This window comes from Phodopus roborovskii, unplaced genomic scaffold (assembly GCF_943737965.1).
Source record: "Phodopus roborovskii unplaced genomic scaffold, PHOROB, whole genome shotgun sequence".
NCBI lineage: Eukaryota > Metazoa > Chordata > Mammalia > Rodentia > Cricetidae > Phodopus > Phodopus roborovskii.
This window is the reverse complement of record NW_026126408.1, coordinates 16,729,106-16,744,980: the sequence shown is the minus strand read 5'-3', so window position 1 is coordinate 16,744,980 and position 15,875 is coordinate 16,729,106. Positions and strand designations below refer to the sequence as shown.

The 15,875-nt window shown below is 38.6% G+C and overlaps 1 protein-coding gene across 4 annotated transcripts in view; it reads right to left on the bottom strand.

The window, feature by feature from the left end:
- The window catches only part of Spast (spastin), a 44,142-nt gene that overhangs the window by 14,015 nt on the left and 14,252 nt on the right, over nucleotides 1-15,875 (bottom strand). For 2 of the 4 annotated variants that reach the window (XM_051181851.1, XM_051181852.1), the window contains exons 3-12: nucleotides 15,124-15,207; nucleotides 11,038-11,133; nucleotides 5,480-5,667; nucleotides 3,945-4,078; nucleotides 3,628-3,721; nucleotides 3,098-3,172; nucleotides 2,291-2,362; nucleotides 1,100-1,175; nucleotides 611-702; nucleotides 152-231 (exon numbers count right to left, since the gene is read on the bottom strand). In XM_051181851.1, coding sequence (XP_051037808.1) covers nucleotides 152-231; nucleotides 611-702; nucleotides 1,100-1,175; nucleotides 2,291-2,362; nucleotides 3,098-3,172; nucleotides 3,628-3,721; nucleotides 3,945-4,078; nucleotides 5,480-5,667; nucleotides 11,038-11,133; nucleotides 15,124-15,207 — 991 coding nt within the window. The remainder of the gene's footprint in view (nucleotides 1-151; nucleotides 232-610; nucleotides 703-1,099; nucleotides 1,176-2,290; nucleotides 2,363-3,097; nucleotides 3,173-3,627; nucleotides 3,722-3,944; nucleotides 4,079-5,479; nucleotides 5,668-11,037; nucleotides 11,134-15,123; nucleotides 15,208-15,875) is intronic. The other 2 variants (XM_051181853.1, XM_051181854.1) reach the window with 1 other exon arrangement.

The window sequence follows — 15,875 nt, the reverse complement described above, 5'->3', positions numbered from 1 at the left end:
AAGGCAGAAGCAGGCAGATCTCTCTGAGTTCCAGGCCAGCCAGGGGTACATAGTGAGACTTTCACACCCTCCCCTCAAAAAAAAAAAAAAAAAAAAAAAAAAAAAAAAAGAAAGAAAGAAAAGGAGGTAGGAGAGATGATGTATCTCATACCTGAGAACGGCTTCATCAAGCTCTTGGGGCCTATTAGTTGCACCCATTACAAGTACTCTGTCATCTCCAGCAGATTGCACCTGCAAGCCAAAAATGTTTAGTCAGTGTTTTAGATAAAATAAAAAGAGGAAACTATACATACCCATATTTATATAGTTTGGCTCATTTATTAGCAAAGTATATATGTTAAAATACTGCCATAGTAAAAAATGTAACCAGTGGTTAGAAAGGTGGCTCAGGGGTTAAGAGCTCTTGTGGCTCTTACAGAGGACTTGGGTTTTATGGCAGGTCAGAACCACATGTAACTAGTTTTGGGGGATCTTATGAACTCTTCTGACCTCAGTGGGCTCTGAACACATACGGTACACAAAAACTCATGCAGGCAAATGTACAAACACATATGATAATTTTAAATCTTAAAAATATGTATATGCACATGTATAGATTACCAATACTTACACCATCAAATTCTATTAAAAATTCAGTTTTTAGTCGTCTACTAGCATCGTGCTCCCCTTCTCTTCTTTCACATAAAAGACTATCAACTTCATCTAGAGGAAATGCAAAGAGGGGCTTTTAAGACCAATGTAGGTAAATCATCTAATATTTATCTAGACTGTACTTATTAATAGTCCTGATGAACTTATTCTTTAAAATGTTATCCTTCTGCTGGGAGGTGGTGACGCACGCCTTTAGTCCCAGCACTTGGGAGGCAGAGGCAGGCGGATCTCTGTGAGTTCAAGACCAGCCTGATCTACAAGAGCTAGTTCCAGGACAGCCACTAAAACCACAGAGAAACCCAGTCTTGAAACCCCCCTGCCCCAAAACAAAACAAAACAAAACAAACAAACAAACAAACCTATCCTTCTGAGTAGCTTTCTGAGCAAACGTCTCATACTTGGAAAGTAGAATTTCATAAATGCTTGACTTAGTTGGGAAAGTACTTACCTATAAAAATTATAGACGGTTGAAGTTCTCGAGCCACAGCAAAGAGAGCTCTCACCAATTTCTCTCCTTCTCCCACCTACAAGGTATGATGCGTTCTTAACACATATAAATGCAACAGTATTCCAGTTTTTATCATGATTTAAAATTTAACTTCATGATCTCATGTCTCATGATATATTCCAATGGTGTCACAAAACATAATTTTTGAAAACACATTATTTACTTTCTCAAATTAAGGCTTATTGGGAAATATTTCATGGTCTTACAGTGTTCCAGTTCCACTCATACTAGTTGTGTGTGTTGTACATGCATACAGTACTATTTGGTGCCCCCCCCTGCCTTTTGGAGACAGGGTCTCTCAGTGGCCTAAGTTCAGTAAGTCACCTAGGCTGGGCTGACCTATAAAATTTCAGATTTGGCTGTCTCCATCTCCCCAGCTAGAATGACAAGGACAGGCTGCCATGGCCAGCTTTTTAGTGTGGACTCCGGAGCTCAAACTCTGATCCTCATACTTGTATAGCAAGAGCATTTTTGACTGAGACAGATGCCAGCTCTCCTTAAACTCCCAAATTGAATACCACTGGAGTCAGAGGAAGGAAAATTAGAAAAGAAATTAAACTGTGATATAAAGCAATAAAACAGAACAGGAGAGCCAGGCATAGTGGTGGATGCTTTTAATCCCAGCACTTGGTGGCAGAGGCAGGAAGAGCTCTGTAAGTTTAAGGCCAGCCTGGTTTACAAAGTGAGTTTCAGAACAGCCAGGGCTACATACAGAGACCCTGCATTAAAAAATGAAAAATCAAAAACAAAAACAAAAAAACAAGCAAAAAACCTAGGAGAAGCCTTATGCCATCCTTTAATTTAGAGTCAAAAGCAGGGAATATTCAATTACCACAAGTTCTGTTCTCACACATATCTCTAGATAGCCACATTAGGGAGCTTAAGTAAAGAGATGGTATTTAATCTAGGGCCTACCAAACCATGACAAAATTCAACAACATAATTCTAATTTAAAAATAGCTAAAAAGTGAACCTAACTTTGTACCTTGAGGAGTGATATTCATTATACATAAGCATACAGTCATAAAACTCACAGAAAGGAAATTTTCTGTCATGTTGCTATCATTTTATTTAAATAGCATTTAAGACAGTAATTTAAAAACATGACAATATGGGGAAAAGAACACTTACATATTTTGAAGTTAAACTTGCAGCACTTATATTGAAAAAGGTGGCATTAGATTCTGCAGCTACTGCTTTAGCCTTTGAGATCAAAAAAGTAAATATGTTAGTCGAATGTCCTGATCTTTTATGACAGCTACATCTCATCACAGAAGTACTAGGGCAGGAGGTGTGATATGACTCTCAGCATCAGCTACAAGTCTACGCGTTACATTTCTTTCACAGGGAGAGAGCTAGCCAGAGACATAGGCAAGGGGAAGTTTACTCCTTTCCTGTTGAGTTTTGTTTGAGACCATGTCTCACTATGTAGTCATGCCTGGCCTGGAATTCACTTTGTAGACCAGGCTGGCCTTGAACTCAGTGAGATCCTCCTGCCTCTGCTTCGTCAATGCTACCATGCCTTTAATAACTGTTTTTTTACAGCTCAGAAGAATGATGCAGTTGTAAGTATTGAGATTTTGGTAAAAACAAAACAAAACAAAACAAAACAAAAACCAACCTCTGGACAAAGGATAATGAAGGAAACCAACAGCAAAATAACTGGCCAAACTTGTTACAATGGAAAAATTTTAAGTATCATTAGACAAATTATCAGAACAGTAAGGTAAGCTCTTCTGCAAAACAAAGCCAAAAACATGCTACTGAGAGTAATACATGGTTTTCCATTTAGTTTTGCATGAAAACGACTTTAAAAATTCAGGTATATTACATAACAATAAGTCATAAATAATAAGTTTGGGGACAATATATAAAGCTTCTTTTTCTGTATGATTCTTAATCTCTCAATAGAATCCTCAACCTTGATAACTTTCTTACCAGCATTGTTTTTCCATTTCCAGGTGGACCGAAGAGTAACAACCCTCTGGCAGGAGCTCTGAGCCCTGTGAACAACTTTACAAAATGTACTTTGGTTACAGCCATGATTCTAGACAGCTGATCCAGACATGTCAAGTATTTATCATTTGTTATCTAAAAATATCTTTCTTTGGGGAGTGGGGTGTGACAGGGTCTCACTATGTGTCATACAATTATCTAATTTTCTCATGAAAGTTAAAATGGATTCAGAATTTCTTAAATTCATTCTCATCTCTTGTAACAAGTTACTGAGAGGAAATGAAAATGCCTTCTGTGAGGGAGGAGTCAGACATATCATGCTATATTATGGCCCAGGCTGATCCAGAATTCATTGTGGGACCCATACTAGCCTCAAGCTCAAGGTCCCCCTGCCTCAGCTTCTTCAGCTGGATGCTTGGTACATTTCCAGACTTAATGTTGGTATTTTTTAAAAATACTGAACTTGCAATTATTTAATATGAATGAATCATTTGATAACATAAAATCCTTACCTCGGGCCGTAGAGAAGGAAGAATAACAATTTCTTGTAGTGCTTGTTTTGCCAATTCCTGACCAGCTATATCATCAAATTTAACAGCTGTCCCACTAAAAAACAGAACACCACACACAAGAGAAATATGGTTCAATTACTGTACTGCAGCCTAACACAGACATATTTATGTTAACTGTAAAACTTGTTTGTTCACAAAAAAATCTTCAAAACTACCATAAAAATTAAGGAAGAAAGTAAACAAAATAGTTATTATATATCACACATGTATTTTATAAGTAAAACTAAATAGAAACTGAAATGCTTGGCAAAACTTACTTATCAACAATTTCATTCATTATGAGGTTTGCCAAGTTGCTGTCCACATTCCTAAAATTTTTCAAGTCTTTCTTTTTCTGTACAGCTGTTGTGGGTGTAGAAGGTTTGTTGGTTCTGTTCGGTTTTGGAATACCCTTGAAGACACAAAAATTTAATGTGAAACAACCTAGACTTTTCTCTCATAGATAATCCTAAAGGTTGGTAGAATTTAATAGAAATGGGGAAACACGAAGCTGGGGAGATGCTTAGTGAGTGAAATGCTTGCTACACAACAGTAAGAACCTGGGTTCAGGTCCTGAGCACTCAAGTAAGCAGCCATGTGGTCATCTGTAACTCAGCTGGCAGGGGCAAGGACAGGTGGCTACCTGGAGCTCACAGGCCAGCTGTTCTAGGAGAGTGTGAGAGCTCCAAGTTTGATGTACAAAGTGATTGAGGAAGTTATCTGAGGTCTACGTTTTATCTCCACACACAGGAAAACACAAAGAAAAAAAATCTAAGACTGCAAAGATTGAGTATTTAACCCAAAATGGCATTCACTATAGAAGGACATTTGACAAAAAGAGGGCTAAAAGATTTTATCTAGACAGGCAGTTACCATAAAAGACAAAGGCAAGGAAAAGAACTGGCTCCGCAGTTAAGAGCTTTCACTGGAAAATCACAAACACTCACCTAACATGCCAGTCATCTTGTACATGCCTGTAACCCCAGTTCTGAAGGCAATGGGAACCAGATGACCACCAGGGCCTACAGGCTTCCAGCCAAGAACAAACAGGCTCTAGGTTCAAGGGTAAACCCTTCCTCAAAGGAATAGGTAGAACACCCAGAGCCCTCTTCTGGCCTTCAGCTGCACATACACACACACACATGCATGCACGCCCACACTTAAACCTAAAGACATTTTGAGAGAAATGTCTTCTATTTTTGACTTCTGTTAGAATTACAACAAAACTCTAGGTGTGGTTAATGTTCTAAAATAAGCAAACTCTAGTTGGCTGGTGGTGGTGCATGCTTTTAATTCCAGCATTCAGAAAGCAGAAGGAAGAGGATATCAGTAAGTTCAATGTTATCCTGTTCAATACAATGAGTTCCAGAAAAGCCAAGGCTACATACAGAAACTCTGGCTTGAAAATCCAAAACAAATAAATAGTAAAATTTACATAATTTGAAATAATTCTAAAGCTAGAATTAAAATGACATATACAAGATTATACTGAAAAGACCTGATAAGTAAACAATATAAAATTCCTAATTATTCTGAAAGGAACTAAGATTTTAATAGCAAATAGTTTCTGCAAATTAAAAAAATTAAATTTAGGGCCAGGCACATCTTTAATCCCAGCACTTGGGAGGCAGAGGCAGGAAGATCTCTGTGAATTTGAGACCAGCCTGGTCTACAAGCTACAGAGAAAGCCTGTCTGGGGAAAAAAAAATTAAATTTAACTTTGTGGAAACCAACTCTATAAACTATAACTAATACACAAAAAGTATAACAAAGTTTTGTACATGCAACACACAAATACATTCCCTGAGAGTACCTTATGTGTGGCAGCTGCAGGACCAGTTCCCTGCCTTCCTCCAGAAACCATGGATAAACCACTGCAACTAGGTGCCCTGTGGTGACCCGAAAGGCCCGAGGATCCACTTTTCATGACTGTTTTTGATCGAGGCAATGAATTACTAGCATGTGTTAGGGGATCTTTCCTCTTCGGAACTGCTCCACTTTCTATCAAGGAAAAATTATAGCCATCATAATCAGAAACTGACTATGCACATAAAAACTAATAATAACAATTTATAATATTTACAACAATAAAAATACTAACAAATTTGCAAAACAAGGTACCAGCATTTACAATTTGTATTTATTACTACTCTGTGTATGTATGATGTGTGTATGAGTGTGGGTGCACATATGTCAGTATGTGTGTGTGTGTGTGTCTGTGTATGAGTATGGGTGCACATATGTCATGGCATATGTGCAGAAGTCAGAGAAGACAACCTTCTGACTTTGGTTCTCATCTCCTACCATGTAGGTCCCAGGGGTTGAATTCAGGCCATCAAGAGTGTGCAGTAAGGTCCTTTATCTGTTGAGCCATCTCACTGGCTGATAGGAGATGTCATTCTATAACTATGTTGCTCTTATTGCTTAATGAATAAAGCACTGTTGGTAAACAGGAAGGCAATATAGGCAGGACTAGGAGACAAGCAGGATTCTGGGAGATGTAGTAGAGAGGAATCAAGATGTAGGACGTGACAGAAGTCTCTGCAGTAAGATAAGACCACGTGAAAACACTTAGATTTATAGAAGTTACTATTTAGGACAGAGCTAGCCAATAAGAAGCTCTAGCCATTGACAAACAGCTTTATAACTAATAGAGTCTTTGTGTGTTATTTTGGGACTGACATGGCCCTGGGGCCAGGCTGGCCCTTAACAAAAGTTTTTAAATCCAGAAGTATTAGAAATAAGATCTGAGTCAGAAAATAAACCAGGATGTCATGGGAATGTTTACTAGGAAAAGAGATTTGGTTATGAGGTTTGCCTTCCCCTGTTGTAGATTCTAATTTTCTTATGAAGAACTGCATTTAGAAAAACAACTTGTGAGGGAAGACAAGACATAAAAAAAAAGCTACGAAGCAAATAAAGCTCCCAAATAACTAAGAAAAAGAATGCTGTGAGGGCACTAGGAAAAAACCTATACAAAGGAGAAAACAGCAACACTCCATTACTTGACTGTCCACTTTCGTGTGTGCAGTGTATGTAGTATGTGGCTGTGTGCATGCAGAGACCAATTTGATGTCAGGTGTCTCCCTCAGTCATCCTCAACCTCACAGCTTCACTGAACCTGGGGCTCATCAACTGGGTTAGACTCCTGGCATCTCACCCCACTTCTGAGGTTACACTTCTATACTGCTGTATCTGACTTTTATGTGGGCGCTAAGGATCTAACTCAGGTACTCATGCTTATTATGACAGGCACTTCACTGAGTGTCACCCCAGCCTATAACTGCAAACTTTTTGGCTATGAAATATGAAAGATGACAACTCATGTCCACTGAAAGTTTTGTTTTGAATAACCAATTTTTAATTGAAAGAATATAAAGTTGTAGCCTTCAGTATGTCAAGTATTTAATGTGATATGTGTATCATAATCAAAGGAAATAAACAAATGAGAAAGTTACAGGCTTTTAAATGCTCAAAGATCAGAACTTCTAAGATATAACTATATTCCTATGAAACAGAAACCAGTGCTTATTAATAGTGATGTTTATTGTAGAGACAAATGTTAAGCCAGGCAAGTACGGTGGCTGTGCCAGGTAAGATTTCTGTGAGTTCAACAATAACCTGGGCTTCATGAGTTCTAAGCCAGCCTGTGCTACAAAGTGTGAAACTATGTTTAAGAAAGAAAAAGCAAGCTGGGTATAGTGGTGCATGTCTTTAATCCCAGCAGTTGGGAGGCAGAGGCAAGTGAATTTTTGTTAAGTTACAGGATAGCCTGTTCTGCATAGTAAGTTCCAAGACAACCAGAGCTACGTAATAGAGGGACCCTGTCTCAAAAAACAGACAGAAGCCAGATGTATGCCATTTCTTAGAAATATCAAAACAAAACAAACTAACAACAGATGAATGATGGGAGATATCATTCTGTATATATGTTTCTCATACTGGTTAATGAATAAAGCACTGTTGGCCAATAGGAAAGCAAGACAGGCGGGACTAGGAGACAAGGAGGAAAGAGGAAATAGTAAGGAGGAGTCAACATGGAGAGACTGGAGAGACCAGACACCGGCCCCATTCCCCGGTAAGATGAAACCACATGGAGATACTTAGATTAACAGAAATGGGTTAATAATTAAGACAGAGCTAGATGATAAGAACAGATTTATATCAAATACAGCGTCTCTGTGTTAATTGGGGCTGGCGCGGCGGAGGGACAAGACCAGCGGCGGGAGGAAAAACCTTACTCCTTATAGATGAACAAATGAACAAAAAATGCTGATTATGGTGACACATATAATCCCAACTCAGCAAGCAGAGACAGGCAGGTCACTGCAAATTCTAGGACAACCTGGTCTACCTGCCAAGTTCTAAACCAGCCAAAACTTACATAGCAAGACCTTCTTGTGCCTTTATTCCCAACACTCGGGAGGCAAAGGCAGGCAGATCTCTGTGAGTTTGAAGCTAGCCTGATCTACAGAGTGACCAGGCTCCAAAACAGCCAGAGAAACTGTCTGGGGGTGTGGGGCACCCCAGAACAAAACAAACAAAAGACTCTCTCAAAAGGATGGGGGAGAGGAGAGGAGAAAAATATTAAACTGGACAGTAAATTAGACTGTTCAAGAGCCAGAAGCCTTGGTTTTGCTTTTGAATACCTTTAAAGGAAATTAAGAACTCTTAAACAAGTTTATCTGGAGAACTAAACTGTTACATTGCCACTGGAGGATTAATAAGAGAATTGACAGTCTAAATACTAGACCAACCCAGTCATTTGGTTATACTGTGCTAATCAAATTTATGACAATCAGGGAGATTATTATAAACTCGGTCTGGATTGCCTAGATCCTAGAACATAAAGGACTATGATTGCTAGAATTATTTTAGTCATAACAGAGGCTGAAACTACTGCTATCTCCAAAGGTTCAAGAGGAAACATCACTCACTGAACTATTAACCACAGGGCTGAAGCAAAGCCTCAGCAGTTAAAAACACTGACTACTCTTGCAGAGCACCCAAGTTTACCCCAGTGCTCACACTGAGTGGCTCACAACACCTGTAACTTGGGGGTGGGGATGGATTTGACCCCTCTGGCCTCTGGCAACCCCAAATACCTGTGCATACTCACACTTGTACACATAATTAATATTAACAAAAACAGGAGGCTGAGATAGTTCAGTGACAGAGAACACTTGTTGCACGTTCAGAGGACCTGGGCCAGTTCCCTTCACCCACATGGCACATCATAGCCACCTGTAACTCCAGTTCTGGAAGATCTGACACCTTCTTCTGGCTTATGTTGTCATTACATGTACAAGGAACACAGACATACACACAAGCAAAACACAAACATAAAAATATTTTTCCTTAAAAAAAAAATAAAATAAAAACAGGGGCGGGGCTAGAGAGACAATTCAGCAGTTAATAATACTTGTTACTCCTGCAGAGAACCTCAGTTTGGTTTCCAGAACTTTGTAGCTCACATGATCCATAACTTCAATTCCTGGGAGTCTTACACCACCTTCTGACTTCTACAAGTACCAAACATGAATGTGATACACATACATGTATACAGGCAAACCAATCATACGTAAAGTAAATGAATTTTTAAAAATGAAAAAGCAAGCTGGTAATGGTGGCACCAGCCTTTAATCCTGCTATTACTAGGAAGCTAAAGGCCAGCATCTCTATGTGAGTTCAAGGCCAGCCTGGTCTAGCAGAGCCAGAGCTGTTACACAGAGAAATCCTGTCTCAAACAAACAAGCAAACAAACAAACAAACCAAAAACCTAAACAAACCAAAAACACACCCACAAAACCAGCAGCTGCTTCATTGACTAACTTAAAGTTTATATCACAATTTGAAGCTATATTTGCTCTAATAAAATTTAAGTCCAAAACTGGATAAAGTGGCACATTCCTGTAATAAGTTATTCAGAAGTCTGAGATAGGGACATTGAGCCTAGCAATCCACAGCAGCCTGGGCTACATAGTAACTCCCAGCTGGGGCTACAGATTAAAACACTGTCTCAAAAAAAAAAAAAAAACCAACCAATTACCCAGAACATGAAATCATTACTGAAAAAGAAAAACAAAACACAAAAACAAAAACAACAACAAAAAAACTAAACCAGCAACCAAGCAAACAACCTGAGGTACAGGGAGCACAGGGCACTTTTGTAGCTCCCATGAGGGCCTGGGCATCAACACTATCACTGCAAAATCAAAGTAAACCCAAACAAAAAACAACGGAGACTGGAAAAGCCTAGAAAATGAAGTTTCTTCCACTGGAACAAAGTAAAAGGCATTTAATTCTTTCTTTCTATATTTAATCTTCTAAAGGACTGGATAAACAACAGTTATAGCAAGATGTCCTCCATAGTAATAGTACAATTAAAATGTATCTTCTTGGTATGTGAAGCTTCAGTTTCTAACAAGTACCAAGATAAAGTGATACACACACACACATACACACACACAAACTGATAGACAGTAAAGGATATTTGACAAAATATTAAAATTCCCATGTTAAAAAACACAAAAGAGAAAAAGAAAAACCCCACAAACACTTAAAATACAACAGAAATAAAAACATTTTAATTATTTGAAGGAACTTGTACAGCCTGTGTATGATTGTACACAACTTTAATCCTAGTACTTGATGCAGAGGCAGACAGGTCTCTGAGTTGGAACCAGCCTAGTCTATATACAATTCCAAGCCAGCCAGGGATACACAGTGAGACACTGACTCAAAAAAAACCTACTAAATTATGTACAGATATGGTATAATATGTTCATATTTCCAATACTGGGAAAGCAGAGTCATGAATACTGATGGATTTTGGAAGATACAGGACACTTGATCTATATAGTAAGTTCCAAGATAGGCAGAGCTACATAGTAAGATCCTGTCCCAAATGACACAAAATATTAACAGCAACAAAAGATAAAATTAGGTTTTCTGAGATGGCTCAGTGGGGAAAGGCACTTGTGACCAAGTTTAATAACCTGAGTTTAATCCCAAGGACATACCCGGTAGTAGGAGAGGATCCCTTCTTTCAGTTGTCCTCTGACATCAAAATGTATACACGAACACACACAAACACATACATACATGTATGCATGCATGTATGTATATATGTATGTATGTATGTATGTATGTATGTAAAAGAACAGGTATATCAAGTACAATTTAAGGATCTAAACAGTAATGAGAGTACCACCTCCCCATATCCCATAAGTATACTGTATGTTCTACTAACCCTGTGAAAACAAAACAGTTATACCTTCTACTATACAGCTACTAAATCAACATTGTAGGGTAAGGAAGAGTTCGTTTTTCCATGTAAGCTTTAGTTTATGTTAGTTAGCCTAAACCTACCTGACTGGAGATGTCCATTTCGACAAGTCAGGTTAGTACTGTCATTATAGACGTCCGTTTGTGACTTGGAAAACTGCAAAACAGGTTGCAGCTTCTCTATGCAACAGAGGAGGTTAAAAAAGAACAAAATAAACAGAAAGAAAATAAACAAATAAAAGGCATGTGGAAAATTATTGTGTTACAAAGCTGTCAGTGAAGTTTTTATACATATATGAAATATTCACTAAAATATGTAATTAAGAGGAACTCATATGAAAAATATGAAGTTAACATGTGGAAGGCTATGTTGAAAATAGACCTTATCCAGGCTGGTAACCTAAGACAGTTACTTAACACTATTATCAACAGCAAGTGATGGCTGCCTATCATATGCTCAAATCCCTAAGTTAACATAGTGATACTCAGATAAAAAGTGACTCGTTCTTATTAAATATAATTAACAATTATAATTGTATAATTGCATTAGTACTTATTAACATTATTTTTGTTGTTGTTATTAGAGACAGGGTCTATGTAGCCTTGAATATTGTAAAACTCACTATGCAGACCAGGTTTGCCCTGAACTCAGAGATCTGCTGGCATTAAAAAGACCTGTACTATCAGCCAAGCGGTAATGACACACATCTTTAGACCCAGCAGGAGGATCTCAGGAAGTTTGAGGCCAGCCTGGTCTACAGTGCAAGTGCCAGGGCACCCAAGGGTATACAGAAAAGCTCTGTCCCCCAAACCAAACCGAACTGAACCAAACCAAAAGACCTGTATTATGACATCCAGTTCAACGTAACTGTATTTTTAAAAGACTGTATAGTACAAAAAGCCTATTGAAAGGCTTTACAGAGCTGAGTGGTGGTGGTGGGGGCAAACACCTTTAACTGTAGCAGAGATAGAGTCAGCCTGGTCTATAGAGTGAGTTCCAGGCCAGCCAGGGCTACACAGAGAAACACTGTTTTGAAAAAATAAAAACAAAAAACAAAACAACAACAAAAAGCTTTACAAGACTGGAGAGATGACTCAGCAGTTAAGAGCACTGGCTACTCTTCCAGAGGATTGAGGTTCAGTTCCGAGTACCCACATGGCTACTCACAATGTTCTATAACTACAATTTAAGGCGATCCAGCACCATCACACAGATTTTCATGCATGCATAACACCAATGTATACGGATAAAAAATAAATCATAAAAAAAGAAAGAAAAGGCTTTACAAAGAAGTACAGCATGGTCTCCCTAAGATCAAAAGGGTATTGCAAGAGGAAATCACACTTAAAAACAGCATAGTAGGAAATAACAAGAAAGGTCATTGGCTCTATTAGCTTAAGTCGAGCAAAAAAAAAAAAAAAAAAAAAAAAGCACAAAAGGCAAGGAGACCAGCATGATAAACTGTGTGTGCTGTATACTGTTTGTGAACACACATACACACAGTTGGTCACTTCTCGATGGGTCCAGTACAGCTGCCTCTTGAGAGGAGAAGGGATCACTTGGACACAGTGGAAGGATGGCAGCCATACTTTGAAATTCTATGCAATATAAGATGTAACTAATCAATGAAAAGATTTTTTCCAATCCTACCCCATCTCAAATAACAACCCTCCATAGACTGTGTCAGCCTGCTGCCTGGGGCAGAAGGGTGTATGGAGTAAGGCTGCAGCCTTCCTGCCTCCCCGGGTTGTCATCTATATTCAGGCTGCCAGACACTGCTCCTAAGATGACACACCTATCTGTCTCATTCAAATAAGGGATGATCACCTTTTCCCAAAAATGTTTTGCTGAAGTAAGCTTGTTCTGTATTAGAAAGCCACTGAACCCAGGTGTAAATGCAGCACTAGGCCAAGGTACATGTAGCTCAGGGTGGAATATGCAATTACCATATGCAAGGACCTGCTTCAATTATTAGCACCCCAAAGAACAAAGCAAAGGAAGCAGAACATACATACTAACTCTTAGACTTATATTCCTAAGTCAGACAAGCAGGCACCGTGCTTGGTTTACAGTGCAGTATCACATGCCTCTGGGACAGGTAAAATAGCAGTCACCTTTGTATACAAGCACAAAGCAGTGTGCAGCTTTTGTGTCTGAGAAGTGGCTGATACAATATACCTTGGGTCCTTTCTATTTACTTTGGTTAACTGGAGGTAGGTCATCTGATTTTTCTCAATGATAATGCTCCTTAAATCAAAATACTGAGGCACAATTATTAGTGTTGGTGAAAACAGAAGTTAGAAAAATTCTGGTTATTAAGTGTCTTCTTTATTAACACAAGAAGTAACCAGAAACATGCATTATATAGTAAAGACAAGCAGAAATTAAAAAAAATTAAAAAAAAATTTTTTTGATGACTAAAAAATCTTAATGTTTTTGATGACTGGGAACAAAAAGTTACAGGTAAATATGTAGAGTTTACAAATCTACCTGCATAAACACACACACACACGAAGGCACACACTGTGACCATATTTCAGTTAACCCCTATTAACAAAACAGTAACTGAGGATGAAGTTTATAGGTAAAGAACTCAAGTAGTATGTACAAGACCTGAATTCTATTCCTGCCACAACAACTGAGAGACTACTGCTGCTTTTTAAAATTACCAAGGTAATACAGACTAAATACAGCTACCTAAACTAAAACAGCCATACTTCCCTAAGTTCCTTACATCTAATTCCTAAAGGATCACCTCACTGATGGATTTTACAAAAAAATCTTACCATATAGCTCTACTTAAAACCTTTTAGCTGGGTGTGACATCATACACCTTTGATCATAGCATTTGGGAGGCAGAAGCATGTGGATCTCTGTAAGTTCCAGGCCAGCCTGAGGTGGACCCCACAGCGACCATTCCAGTATTTCGATTTTGCAGATCACAATTCTCCAGCCCCCTTTTTCTTTCTTTCTTCCTTCCTTCCTTCCTTCCTTCCTTCCTTCCTTCCTTCCTTCCTTCCTTCCTTCCTCCCTTCCTTTCTCTTTCTTTTTAATGATTCTCACTATGCGTTATGGGAGCCCCCTTATGCCTGTTCCTTTCGAAATATTATGCAGGCTTTGAAGGACGAAAACATAAAATGGCAGCCTCTTTAAACAAAATAATTCTGTGCCACCATGGAACCACGTAGCATGATAACTCTCCCTACTCCCATATATGTTAACACCAAGCTATTAGAGAATGTAGATAAGTAACATACTTGAAAAACAAGGAGAATTTGATAAGATTTGTTTGATAAATAAGGTATATTTGATAATCAAGATTTATAAATTCCTAAGGTCTGCTCAGATTAAAAGTAGCATTTGTCTAGCTTCATCCTTGCTCATTTTAAAAGCTTTAGCTATTTGGATAAACTAAGCCGTACAAAAACTGCAATATTCTATAATGGAGTGTTTGGTACCTGGAGAAAGTCCTTTTCCCAAGGTCAGACATTTAGACAAAAGTCCCCATTTTCTCAAGGGCTTGAGCAAAGTTCCTGATAAGAGGAAGACATTCTAATCTCTGGGAAGAGGAACTTGTGGCCCTTCCATTAATATATGACTGGTGTTAACCAGGCAGTGATGCCTCCTGCCTTTAATCCCAGCACCGGGAGACAAAAGCAGAAGGATCTTTGCCTGTGAATTCTGGACAAACCCTGGCCTACACATGGAGTTCCAGGACAGCTAGGACTGTTGCACAGAGAAACCCTGTCTTGAAAAACTAAAACAAAACAAACAAAAAACAAACCAGAAAAGGAAAGAAGGGAGGGAGGGAGAGGAGGGAGGGAGGACCAATGGTTAAGAGTACTGGAGCTCTTGCAGAGGGATGCCACACCCACATTAAGTAAACACCTGGAACTCTAGTTCTAGAGCATCTGATGCTCCCTTCTGATCTCCATAGGCACCTTTGTGCATACTATGTACATATAAACACCAGGCACACACAAAAAATAATAAAATTTAAAAATGGAAATTACTGATCTACTACTGGTAAAGAGTTAATTCTCACTGGAGACTGAACACAGGGCCTAATACATGTTATGCTCTACCAGTGAACTATGTGCCTGGCCCTTAACATTAATGATCATTACACATTTCAAGTATAATTCATAACTAATTAGAGAAGTTGATACCTAGAAGTTGCAAACGATCCTTGGCCATAACCAAATTAGTCATCATTTTGGCTTGAAGGCGTCTAGTTCTTTCATACTGTTCACCTAAATGGAAAAAAAAGAAAGGAAGAATTAGCTAAAATGTCTACATTTCCCTACCAACAGTGTTTTAAGATTAAGTGTTGTTCTAGTTACCTTCAAGAAGAATCAAAATCTTTCTTCATAAAGAAATTTAAGGTTGGGCAAAGTGTCTCACACTTGTAATCCCAAGACTTGGACAAACGAGTTAAGTTCAATGTCAGTCAGCTTGGGTTACAGAGTGAGATTTTTGTCTCAAAAAAAGGGAGGAGGAGGGAAGGAATGTTTTTGCTAGGCAAGGTGAAGGACCCTTGAAATGCTAGGTGAACTCAGGAGGCTAAGGCAAAAGGGCAGTGAATTTAAGACCAGTCTGGAATATACAGTGTGAAGCTGTCTTAAATACATATGTATATCATACATAGACATATTACTTCAAAGAATAATTGCCACAGTTCCTCATGATGGCTTCAAATCTACTGCATGGATTTCACACTATTTCATAGAGCCCATGACATTTTTTCTCATACTTGTCTTTGAACTGACACCAGTGAGACAGCTCATCGGGTAGAGCTGCTTGCTATACAAGCCTGACAACCAAGTGCAAGTCCCAGAACTAGAGGTAGTATTCAGAACCCCCTCTTACCTCCCCCTCCCTCCATTATACACATATAAATAATAAATGAATAAACTAATAA